Source organism: Myotis nattereri, assembly GCF_964212035.1.
Source record: "Myotis nattereri genome assembly, chromosome: 2".
NCBI classification, from domain to species: domain Eukaryota; kingdom Metazoa; phylum Chordata; class Mammalia; order Chiroptera; family Vespertilionidae; genus Myotis; species Myotis nattereri.
In genome coordinates, this window is record NC_138076.1 from 148,699,721 (window position 1) to 148,713,434 (window position 13,714).

The 13,714-nt window shown below is 34.4% G+C and overlaps 1 protein-coding gene across 4 annotated transcripts in view; it reads right to left on the reverse strand.

Moving 5' to 3' along the window:
• Positions 1-5,482: 5,482 nt before the first annotated feature.
• The window catches only part of CNOT2 (CCR4-NOT transcription complex subunit 2), a 117,854-nt gene continuing 109,622 nt past the window's right edge, over positions 5,483-13,714 (reverse strand). For all 4 annotated transcript variants that reach the window (XM_081083300.1, XM_081083298.1, XM_081083301.1 and 1 more), the window contains 2 exons: positions 13,442-13,586; positions 5,483-6,628 (listed from right to left, as the gene is read on the reverse strand). In XM_081083300.1, coding sequence (XP_080939426.1) covers positions 6,542-6,628; positions 13,442-13,586 — 232 coding nt within the window. In that variant the 3' untranslated portion in view covers positions 5,483-6,541. The remainder of the gene's footprint in view (positions 6,629-13,441; positions 13,587-13,714) is intronic.

Below are 13,714 nucleotides of genomic sequence, written 5' to 3' on the forward strand. Positions count from 1 at the left end.
CTAGTACTTCTAGTACTATATTGAACAGGAGTGGTGAGAGGGGGCATCCCTGTCTTGTTCCTGTTCTTAGGGGGAATGGTTTTAGTTTTTGCCTATTGATTATGATGTTGGCTGTAGCTATCTACAAAGTAGATGATACTAGAGCAGCGGTTGGCAAACTCATTAGTCAACAGAGCCAAATATCAACAGTACAACTGTGGTACATCGACACAATGGAATACTACGCTGCGGTAAAAAAGAAGGAACGCCTGACTTTTGCAATAGCATGGATGGAACTGGAGAGCATTATGCTAAGTGAAATAAGCAAGTCAGAGAAAGATAAATACCTCATGATTTCACTCATTTGTGGAATATAGAGATCAACATAGACTGATGAAGAGGGACAGATCCAAAGACAGAGAAACAGTGATCAGACTATTAATCCCCAGAGGGAAAGTAGAGGAGGGAGGAGGCAAAGGGAAGAGATCAACCAAATGACTTGTAAGCCAAACCAATGGACATGGACAACAGGGGGATGAGAGCATGAGTGTGGGGGTGGGGGGAGGATGGGGATTTAATGGGGGAGATGAGGACACATTTGTAATACCTTAACTAATAAAGAATTTTAAAAAAGCATCTTTTCTCTTTTGTGCTTGGGAATGGATTTAGGTTTTCTCATATTCTGCTCTAGTAAATACTGTTGGAATAATGTGATTTCTGTGCTATAACATTGGATACAGAAAAAAGTAAATGAATGCCCAATACACAGGGATGCATTATTCCAAGATTAACTTACTTAGATGTCTTACAGTTTTATTCTAGTTAGTACTTGTACAGTTTAAGTGTTAACTGGTAGTTCACTAACTTCAGAAACTAGTGTTATTTACTTATGTATTCCTGGCCTCTCTGGACATTTGAAAATCATATCTAAACATGAGGCCTAAAACTGGCATTTCTAATGTTCCCCAGGTGATTCTTATGCTCATTAAATTTGAGAATTACCAAACTAGAAGACAACTCTGACTCTAGTTATTTCCTGCATCTATCTGGATCCAAACTGAGCTTTTTATACATAAACTTTAATGGTCAGCTTCCTTTTTAAATAATAGGATTAATGCTTAATCTAATTTTTGTGGTCACTGTTGTAGCAGAATGCAGGAGCTTAGACAGCAATGCAATGTTTAAGTTCAGTCTATACAATTGCCTCAAAACTTATCAAAAACTGTCTCTTGCCTTGGCCGGTTTGGCTCAGTGAATAGAGTGCTGGCCTTTGGACTGAAAGGTCCTGGTTTCGATTCTGGTCAAGGGCACATACCCAGGTTTCAGGCTCAATCTCCAGTGTGAGGCATGCAGGATTCAGCCAATCAATGATTCTCTCTCATCATTGATGTTTCTCTCTCTCCCTCTCTGAAATCAATAAAAATATAAAAACAAAACAAAAAAAACCCTGTCTCTTCCCCCCTTTGAATGAAGAATAAATTAAACTGGTGAATATACACATATACATATACTTCAGTATCTGTTGTGCTTCACTAATGTTTCATGCTTTTATTCCTAAAGATTAAGGGGTGGGGGATGGCAAAGGTGAATCAAGTTACCTTTGCAACTTTTTTTGATTAAATTTCTTTCCAAAGGTATAGCAATAAATTTAAGTAAACCTTATCTATGACCCACAGAAGAGCACATTTTAACTAGGCCAATGCTTTAAGAATATACTTTTTAGACCTGATCCTAACATATTCCTCAGCTTCAGATCAAGAAAAGGGTATCAACTTCTTTCATAACTGAAAGGAGCCTGGGCTGGTGTGACTCAGAGGTTGAGCATCGTCCTATGAACCAGGTCACAGTTAGATTCCAGGTCAAGGCACATACCAGGGTTGCAGGCTCAATCCCCATTAGGGGGCATGCAGGAGGCAGCCAATCAGTGATTCTCTCATTATTAATGTTTCTCTCTCTTCTCGCTTCCTCTCTGAAATCAATAAAAATATATTTTTTTAAAAAAACTGAAAGGCAGCCTAGACGTTATCCATCTAACTTTTTATTCAAAATGGTAGCCCTCTTACCAGAGATTTCTGAGTCATCCACTTTCTGCATGAATATTTTTGCTGTTGGAACCCTCATTCCATAAAGCAATGAGTACTGTGGGAGAGCACCTTAACATAGAACCAAAATCTGTCTCACTCTTCCTCCACCTGCTGGTTTGAATCTTATCCTCCTAAATCCTCTCTATATTTGAGGACAGCTGTCCTATCTCCCTTAGTTATCTCCTCTCTCCGGTGTCCACCTTATCAGTTCTAAGATGCATATTCTTTCCATGTGTGGCATCTGTGAAATTGGTATGCCTTTTGTAACTGGTGGCTCGTCATAGTTTCAGCTACTTCTTCCTTGGTACAAAAAATAATGATGTACCTTACAATTGTTGGCACATAGGTTTGTTGAAATACAGTAATTATTCCACTTCAACACTTTTTCAATAAATGATAAAACATTCAAGATTATTCAATTTAACTCCTTACCTTACCTTATATACAGAACATTTTCCTTCCAGTCTCCCTGGTTATGTTCTATGATGTTGAATCCAATGCGTTATAAAGCAACTACTTTCAAAATTTTAATGACCTCAGTTACGTTTTAATATTGCACTGAAACCTTATTGGTTCTGCTCTTCATCCACACAAATGAATTCATCTTTCTGCGACAGCTCTTGAATTTGAAACTTGAAGACAGACATCATGTTTACAAAGTTTATTCTCTAATGCTAAACATTCCTACTTCCTGTTTGTTTTTGTATATTTTGAATGTAATTTAAAATGGGGATACTAAAACCTGCCTCATGATACCATGCTGAAGACAGGGTACAAGAAGCATTCAAAACACTTAGCATACCGATTTGCAACTAGAAGTCAAACCACATAGTGTTCTGCCTTCCCGTCATGGCAGCTCTTAAAATACAGCAGACTTCCTATCTTCTGAGCACTATACTTTTCCTAAGGCAGCTGAAGATTAGTATTTGGACAATAGACTCACAATTTACATTGGTCTACATATGAACCACTACTTAAAAATTTTTTTTTTAATTGATTTCAGAGAGGAAGGGAAAGAGATAGAAAGAAGCATCAATGATGAGAGAATCCTTGATAGGCTGCCTCCCACACACCCCCTACTGGGGATTGAGCTGAAACCCAGGCATGTGCTCGACTTGAATTGAACCCAGAACCCTTCGGTCCATAAGCCAACGCTCTATCCACTGAGCCAAACCGGCTAGGGCAGTGGTAGGCAAACTCATTAGTGAACAGAGCCAAATATCAATAGTACAACGATTGAAATTTCTTTTGAGAGCCAAATTTTTTAAGCTTAAACTATATAGGTAGGTACAGTTATTAACTTAATTAAGGTATTCCTAAGCTGGCCTTTGCTAAAAAACGTCCTCAATCTGATTGAGGTACATTCGCTGAGGTCGACCCCTTCCAACTCTCCCATCCACACTCGTCTTGTATACTTGTTTCGTCTATCTCCTTTCGTTCATCCTCTCTATATGCCCAAACCATCTCAACATACCTTTCTCAATCCTCGACACCACATTTAATCAAGATGTGTTTATCAAGCACCTATTGTGTTCCAAGTCCAGTGGCAAAAAGGAAAAGACCAGATAAATATTTGGCTTTATACATACTATTAGAATTCAAATAAACTTTCAGTTCTTATTAAAATTTGTTAAATTGAAGGAAAACTATGTGCTCAGTGAAAAATCCCTAAAAACTGAGTTTTTTCCATATAAAGTATCACCACTAGAACCCTAAAATATGTATTTTAAACTAAAAAACCGAAAGGGCTTTTCTTTGTAAATAGCTTGTGGTTCCATGAAGCCAATTATAGTAAAAGCAAAAAAATTATTTAACATAATGTACACATTTATATCTCTAGTTATATAGGGAAAAATTAATAAAATCTAAACCTGAGAGAAAATGTGAAATAACTAGTTTAGGTCAACTTCTGCACATGTAAAAACACAAATTATAAAACCAAGGAATATAGAAGTGTGTTGTATTAAAGACTTCATATAGAATTTTAAAACTTGGATCTTAAGTGAAGAGCATGGTAATTTCTGATATAAACAAGTTATAAAAAGTTGGTTCACAGCCGAAACCGGTTTGGCTCAGTGGATGGAGCGTCGACCTGCGGACTGAAGGGTCCCGGGTTCGATTCTGGTCAAGGGCATGTGCCTGGGTTGCGGGCATATCCCCAGTGGGAGATGTGCAGGAGGCAGCTGATGGATGTTTCTCTCTCATCGATGTTTCTAACTCTCTGTCTCTCTCCCTTCCTCTCTGTAAAAAATCAATAAAATATATTTAAAAAAAAAAAAAGTTGGTTTACATACAAGCGTTTTGCATTTTGATGATTCAGGGTGGAAGAACTCAGGAAATTGAAAAAGTGTGCACTTTACTTTGCATATGGCAATTAAGACAACAAACCACTTGATATGAGCTATTTTGCTCTTCTGAGTCATTCACACAATACCAATCATGATTATGGTGATGCTTTATGTTAATATGTTTGTATCATAAGAATAGATACCCTTCCATTTTTTCATTTTACCTTTCATGTTTTTGTAGGAAGTTACATTTAACAGTAAATTATTATGAAAAAATGTATTTTTTAAACAAGAAATTGATTTGTAGGATTTGACACTGGTTTATGTCAAATATGGTGTGTGTTCTGAGAAGATTGTTTTCACAACAATAAAATTATATAAGTGTCATCTTTCCTATGAAGAGATGCTTTGGTTTAAATCTGAAAGATTAAAAAAATCCTGTTATTTTTATATCAGCTTCATATCTCAAAATACATAGAGATAAATCTTGCCATTTTATAATCTTGACACAGAAATGTCATGTTTCATTTTCAAAAATGATTTGGTAAATGTCAAACTTTCACTCTTCATAGAAAAATAGGTTAAAAAGGAAAATTTACAGATCAATACTCACTGCCTCCCTTTTACTATCTTTAGTTCTGCTTTCATAGCTTCAGTCTTCAGGCATTTTTAAATACAGTATTTAAGTTTAGATGGAAAAGAACCCATCAACTTGTAACTGTGAAATATACAGGCCAGCACACTGGAGGTGAAGTCTGTCCTGCCACTGCTTTTGGCTTCCCTTAATTTGAGTATTACTTCTTAATGATAAATATCAAAGGTCTAGCAAGAAATTTCTTACAAGTTTCACGCAAAAGAAAAGCATTTTGATTGGGTCCCAAGAGTGATCAGGAAGTTTTATTTCTAATAGTTTTCTCTGTTTTGAACTTGGTTAATACTAAAAATGTCTACATTTTAACCTACAAGTGAAATGGTGATGGTTCCAGTAAACTACTTGTCAAAAACTGAAAGAAAACTACATTTTAAATTGTTTAGTTACACCCTTCGATATTTGTAAACCCTTAGTTTTATCTTCTATTTTTCATGCTGAAGAAATAATTTCACAATTTCAAATCAAAGTCAACACTGCAGTGAGGAGAGCTTTTCTACTTTATTACAAAGAGAAGAAGCCTTTATGTGGTCAGAAAATACAAGATTGATCTTTTTTTCTCTTCCTATGAAATGCTGCTGTTCAAACAGCCAGAGTGAATTGTCTCAGTTCACTTCTTTAAGTCCCATCACATTCACTTGGGTATGGATGTCCTTGGCTGCTGAAAATCTGGCCCTTTAGTGCACAGGGCGACAAAGTCCCCTGACCAGCAGTTCCAGAATGTCCCATTTTCATATATTGCATCCATGCACACCTCCTAAAAATGAGGTACAGCAGGGCAAACATTTTCCAAAATAGATGTCATATATATAATATATACACATTCGTACATACATACCTTTATTCATGTGATGTCCAAAAATTTAAAAAAAATGTACACATTTATTACAAAATCGTAACAAAGACTGGACAGTGTTTTGCTCATTCTGGAAAGATGAAGCTCAGTAATAACACAACCCTGGAAACCATCCAGAGATTGTGGCAATCTCTTTCTTCTAAACAGTCAGATATTCTTGCGTTAAGCTTGGCGAAACTGCCTTTCAAAAACAAAAGGGGAAGTAAAATGAAGGAAGCAGACCTTGCTCATCTTTCCAAATGAAATACGAGAAGGATCTTCACATAAAAATGCACAAACATTTGTTATTTTATTACCAATAGTGCTACAATGAACAATGCAAATTTTGTGGTCTAATTTTGTTGAGTCTTTTGTGGGTTTTCTTTTTTACATTTTAGAAACTAAACGGTAAACTTCTGTCAGTGTACTTGCTTGTCTTTATAGACCCAAGTCTGTCTGCTGGCAAAAAAAGAAAATAAATGAAAAAAATTCAGACCCTGCTCGAACTAGAGAAAAACAAATTACAAATTTAGTTGTTGGGCAGCACATAATTAGTAAGGCAGGACCTCAAATGGTGACCCTTTGCGTAAGCCAATTGCCAAATCCTCAAGGAATTAAAACCAGGGTGCCTGAGCCACATCAGTTCTGCAGTTATGTTGAGTATTGTGCTGAGACAGCCATACCCCAAGAAAAGGGAAGTCTTTTTTTAGAAGGCTTGCTGAGCAGGGTTGTAGTTGAAGGTGGATGGCAGGTGAGGCCGTTCTTCTAATTTGTCATATTCCAAATGGAACTCCTACAAAACCAAATTTAAGAATTTAGTTGATTTCCTCTCCCTTTGTCCTCCAAGTTTTGTGAAAACATATTTTACTATATTAACAAAATACCTACATCTATGAGAATGTTCACAGACACAGATATACCAACTAATTTTTCTCTTAGGTAAAATATAGCTTGAATAAAAATAATATGCTGTCATTTCTATCTGATAAGTAAAATAGAGACTTCCTGCATAAAAGTCAGACTTCTCATGAACATCTATTTTATGTCACAAATTCTATGCTTGTTTCCCCCTCAAAAACAAAAACTTGACAGGGTACTTACTATATCACTAATAAAAAACACAGAAAATTAGAGAATATAGGGTGTCCCCAAAAATGTATAACACACTTTGAACAGATTATAAAGTCAGTGTTTATTAACATACAGTTCATTTTCAAAATTTAAAAGAATCTACAGAAAGGAATAATTTTCTTTTTCAACGCCAGTTTTCAAAATGATGACCGTTCTGGTCCAGGCACTGCTGATAATATGAAGCAATGGAATCGCAAACATCGAGAATCATTTCGTTCGGTATTTTGTGCACCCTCGATTCGCCGACTGCTGTTGGTTTTGTACCATAAACTTTATCTTTTATGTATCCCCATAAAAAGAAGTATAATGCCACTTTAGGATAAATTTTCTTTGTTCAAAACTTAGTATGGCTTCACCCATTATTTCAAATCAGTTAAACCTGAAAAGGAGTGAAAATTAAGTGAGTTATCAGCTGTTAAAGTGTGTATACATTTTTGGGACATGCTATATTTAAAAGTAAAGCCTCATTCAATGAAATATAAAACCTAAAAATTTATTTTTCAAGAAAAAACTTTAGAAATAGTTTACCAATTTGTCTTATAAAAGAAGCATACAAAATTATTCTAACATTTAAATTTCAGGAAAAAAAATGAACTTAAAACTCACACATCTCCAGACTTCCCATTTCACAAAAGCAAACCCCTGAAAAGATGTAACTGCTACCCAAAACTAGACAGTGGCTGATGTAGGCACATTTGAAAGCAAACTGCATAGCCTATTTCAATTAAACTTTCAAAATACTACATTATCTTCATGAGTTTTAAAATTTAAAAATGTTGAAGCCATTGTTTTCATACTTAACCAAGATCAATGAGATGCAGAATATAATTTTTTATCCTATCCTATATAATAAAAGCCTAATATGCTAAATGTCCGGTTGACCATTCAACCAATCAAAGCGTAATATGCTAATGATATGCTAAGGCTGCTCAACCTCTCTCTATGACATGCATTGACCACCAGGAGGCAGACGCTCCAACTAGTAGGTTAGCTTGCTGGTGGGGTCCGGCCGATTGGGACTGAGGGAGAAAGGCTGGACATGTCCTGGTGCCCTCCACGGTCCCTCCCCGGCTGGCCAACCTCCCGCTCCAATCATGCACCAGGCCTCTAGTATTAATATAAAAATCATACCTTTGCAAATCCAAAGAGCAAGAGGTTCTAAAATCATTAATTCTACAACTAAATTCATTTAGCATAAACTATCTCAGTCGATCACATTTAAAAAATTATTTAATATGATATATTATGATTAAAGAAAGCCAGCAAGTAATGTTAGTACTATGGGTCACTATATTTTACCTTATCTGCTGTTTTGTTTTGTATTGATTTCAATAATAAGCATTTCCACTATTAAATTAAGGGGGAAATTTCACTCTTAAATTAAAATGAAAACCTATGTCATGATTAAATTTTGAGATACAAAACCAAGTACTTAAAATTTAAGGACATTACATTAACAATTACAGAAAGAGCAAGTACAACTTGCTGAAAGTCTAATGTGTGTCAAAATAGGGCTAGAGTTGATTTTATTCTAATCTTTATAACTGTAGATATCATCTTCATTTTGCACTTGAGGAACATGGGGCTCACAAGTAACTTGCCCAAGTCATACAAGTATCAGATTTAGGATTAGAATCCAGATCCATGTAATACCATGACTTTTCCAGCATAAAACATTATTTTTAATATTCTTAGCCGAAGATCCAAAATAGAATCATTTCATTACACCATATATCCATAAATAATGTTGAAAAACTTTAGTCCACTGACAAATATTTATAAAGAAGGCACCCAGTGTTGACTTTAATCTAAAAAGGTTCACTTTATAGGGTTTGTAGAGTAACAAAAGCACAGTGGTTATATGCTTATCAGTAAAAACTAGCAATATCAGAATTACCATCACAATTACCACAGCTCTCCCTAATACACTGTATAAGCACAACTCTCTTTTCACCTGGCTAGGCTTTAAAATAATTTATTGTCTGGCTTGAAGATGCATACCCAGTTAGTAAAGAAAGTATCTTTTTGATCTATCATTCTAAATTACGTGTAGTTATAGGGTAAAGAGTCTAGTTGTAACTATGACAAATCATACATCTCACGACCTAAGTTATAAAATTTAAAATTCTGTTCAATTTTCCTGTCTTTGTCATTGCACATTGGTGAATTCTACTGTTAAAATTTATAACTAGAGTGATTTCATCAATGCACATATATTTTCCCTATCTTTAAAAAAGAGATCAGTTTAAATCTAGGGAACATAAGTATTTTAATACTAGAGGCCCGGTGCACAAGATTTGTGGACTTGGGGGGGGCGGGGGGGAGAGGAGAGTCCTCCAGCCAGGCCTGCGCCCTCTTGCAGTCTGGGAGCCCTTGGGGGATGTCCAACTTCGGGCTTAGGCCTGCTCCCCGCTCCCCAGGGGGAGCCGGCTTAAGCTGGGAGTTGGATATCCTTAGCGCTGCCGAGAGGAGGGAGAGGCTCCTGCCACTGCCACTGTGCTTGCCAGCTGTCAGCCTGGCTTCTGGGCTTCTGGCTGAGCAGCACTCTCCCTGTGGGAGTGCACTGACCACCAGGGGGCAGCTCCTGCGTTGAGCGCCTGCCTCCTGGTGGTCTGTGTGCGTCATAGCAACCAGTCATTCTGCCCTTCAGTCGATTTGCATATTACCCTTTTATTATATAGGATGATAATTAAGAGACTCACAAAGACTTTTATATCAGATTTAGAAATTAAATAGGTCGCACTTTTGTGTTCCATTTTTAAAATCTTATTTTTGTTTTCTCTATACTTTCATTGTTAAAATATGCAAAGCTTACTATATACTGGTATCCCTAACTTTGATTGTTGATTACATCTCTTTTACATGTTTATGCTATATGCACACACATAACACATATGCACACCTCTACCTCTGTATAATCTGTAGGGGCAAGAAGGATGTCTTCTTCTGTATATGATTACCTACTGCCTAGAATAGTGCCAGGGCCCTAGCAGGAATGTAACTAATGGCTGATGAATTAATAAACACAGTTTTCTTCATTTCTTTTAGAAACAGAACACTTAACTTTTAAAGTATTCAAAGATTAGGTATTTGCTTTAATGGAAAAAAATTTTTAGATTATAATTTAATGATTTTAAAGGCTAGAAAGAGTTCTAGATACTTTTAAAAAATAACTTCTGTTGTCTTCATTTTTCTATTAATAAAATTAGGTTACATATTCTCAAAAGGTTACTATGAAGCAGAATTGGAATACATGCACTGGATTCAGATGTCAAGTAAAATTATTATTACTGATCAAATTTCACAGAAAAACATACACTGCAGGAATGTTTTCTAAAATCCTCAGAAATGTCAGCTTTTCTTCACTAGGATAAGTCCTCATTAAATTTTAGGAAGGAAGTAAACTATCTTAAGTACAGTTATATTAGAAATACTTTTTATTTTGAAAAAAGCACCTTCCTAATTACAGTATAAAAAGTACTAAAATGTAAAAGTGAAGTTAATGAAAATAAAAAAAAAACAACCCTTATTTATATCAGGCTATGATATGATAATCCTAAGCATTAAAAATCCTATTCAATGTTGGACTCAAATGGTAAAGTTAGGCCGAAAAAAATTCTTAAGTTTGTAAGTTTAGTATGAGAAAGCTACTGATAACAGGGCAGCCTCCAGCATCTAAAATTTCTCTGTGGATGAAATTATTTTTCAAATTTTACTCATTAAGAGTAAAATAACTACTATCCAAATTACCACTATTTTAAATTAGTGGGATAATGAGTAATTCCATATAAGACAGACCACCTAGTCTGCTGACAAATCAAGATTATCTAAAAGGGGAGATTAAGCAAAGGCAGCATCAAAATTTTTATGTACATAAATTATTGACATATAAGACATTTTTAAAATAAATAACGGGTCACATTCTAGAACTCAGAGTCAGAATTTTTAGGGATAAGAAGTACTTCTGGTTTAAATAATCTACTCCCTTACTTAACATTACAATTCTTAATTTCCCTAAAAATATTAAGTGGTTTACAAAAGAGAAAGGAAGAACCTCATATACAAGATATTCTGGATGGAGACCTGATTATGGTCGAATCAGGCCAATACTTTTCATGATACCATGGTAACATCAAGTTATTAGTTATAATACTAATTCTCAGCGTAGGTTTCTTACAATGAGTTGAAGCTATTTAATGCATGTTCTTTAACTGTAAATAGTAAGCCACACCTACTTTACAGATGCGGACTTTGAAATTAACTTGGGACCTGGCATTTTAATGGAGTTTGTGTAGTATAATGAAATCTGTTAATGAATATAACTATGAATGAAATTAATTTAATTCCTAATCCAGTTTCTAGAAAAATACTGATAACAACCTAAAAAAACGGAAGTCATTGCAAAAGTTTACTCTATGAATACAATACAACTTGGTTTAAGTTTATGAACCTGTATTTTAATACAACCAAAAGAAATTTGATAAAAAACAAAATTCCACTTGCTTTCATTACTATGAAAATAATTTTGTTAAAGAATATCAGTACAAGTGGCCAGCAAATTACTTCCCTAAGAGAGATTTCTTAGGGAAAAGTTTAGTGATTATTTCCCAAATTTTATTTTCCTACGGCCCTGCTAAAAATTTTAAAGGAAAAGGTTAAGAAAACCCAACAATACAAGAGAGATAAAATTGAGTAAAATTATTTTGTGCGCACGCATGTGTACACACACTCAACAAACAAAATATTCTTTAAAATGACATTTCTGTGACTAGGGATTTCCTTTTGTGAGATAATAAGGGGCCCTATTAATGTTTAATAGGGGCCCTATTAAATTGTTTCTGAATATTTAAGTTTATGGGGAGAACTTAGTTCTATAGAAAACAAGTATTTTCAATAACTTGATTTTCTTCACATATACTGAACTGAAATGTATCTAAAATTATATATCTATCTACTTCACACATCCACCCCTTTTTTGCATATCCTAAATTTGGAATAATTTACAAGCAAAAGCCTCAAATTGAATGGAAAAAACTTCAGTTATTTCCTAATAGGATTTTTCATCCTCCAAAGAGACCTTTTCTCTCCTATAGAATCAACTAACAGAGTTTCCCAAAGTATGGCTCCAGACACGGACCAGCATCATCATTGGCATCACTTGGGAACTTGTTAGAAATAAAAATTCTCAGGTTCCATCTACAAACTCACTAAGTCAGAAACAATGGCGGTATGGCCAAGCAATCTGTGTAAAGGTCTCCAGGTAATTTTGATGTAAGCTAAAATTTGAGGACCAATGACTTAACCTAAAAAATCAATTATCATTTTTCCATCTTTGGGAAAAAAGTAATGAGCTGTAATAACAATGATTGAAACAGCAGCAACAAACTACCACAACTACTCTCATATATAAAATACTCAATATTTGCCAAGCACTACATTTAGTGTAAATGTGTTTGTGTGTAATCTCATTTAAAGTTCATGAAAATCTAGAGGGAAGTATTTTGATTTAAAAGGAAAATTGCACAAGGTGAAAGCATAAATAGCAGAAACAGGAGTTAAATTTAAATCCATGACAACAAAGACTATGGCTTTCTATTACACTATCACTTCTTAAAGAACAGGTAATATACACAATGTCTTATGTACTATTTGTAATGAATATAATTATTTTAACATAACTGAAAAGTTAGAACATAGATCTACTTTTGAAATCAAGATATGTATAATAAGTAGAATGGTTAAAATAACTCAAATACAGTCTATAGTGGTATATGGACTTGCTCTGAGAAGTAATGACATTAATCATTGAGAAAACACCTAAAAATAGTAATTTTTAAAAAATTTAATCCCTTGTATTTTTCAAGTTTTATATGAAATCTTGTAATGTAAAACATTTTTTTGTGATAAATATCTGGTAAGCACTTTACATTGTTTTCTTAAAATGTTTTACCTTTTTATCAGTTTAGTAAAGATGACTCAAAAGAAAGAAAAAAAAAGCCCAAACTAACAACTAAAAAATCATCCAATGAACTGTCTTCTGTTTCAAAACTCTAAACTCTTTTCTATAATGTGTGCAACTGTTTTAAAAACCCTGTATCTGTTTATATATACCGGTTTATGGGAAATCTCAGACCTGCTTAATAAAAAGTAACAATAATATAATACATGACTGGCATTGCACAAGAGTATCTTTATTTTACAACTTAGTAGAAACAAAAATATTTAAAATGTCACCAAGGCTTTTGAAGTTACAAAATTTCTTACCAAGTTCAATCATTTTTCTAACTATGAGTGATATGAACTGTTTCTGCATACTCTCCTAGAGTTAAATAAATCAAGCTGAGGAGGTAGAGACAAAAGACCAAATATCTGGCACATTACTAAAATGAATGCATTGGTACATATAAACAGACAATAGAGGTCACTTCTTTTTTAAATCTGGATTTATACATTTACACATGAACAAAATATATACCTTAGCTACTTTCCTCCAGTTAAGACAGTCAAAGAAGTAATATGTTCCCCTCTCATATGTATTGGTTTTCATTGTTGGCTCCATGCCTGGTGCCCTGGTAATCCATACTCGTTCTTCTTTGTGGTATCTCCAATCACGGTTAAAACTTCAATTTTTAAGAGAAAAAGACAATTAATATTTTCCTATGGCTCATATTTTTAAAACTTTTCTCAGAAAATTATTACACATAAAATATATAAGTAGGAATGCTTCTTTGTCCTGACTTTGTTATTA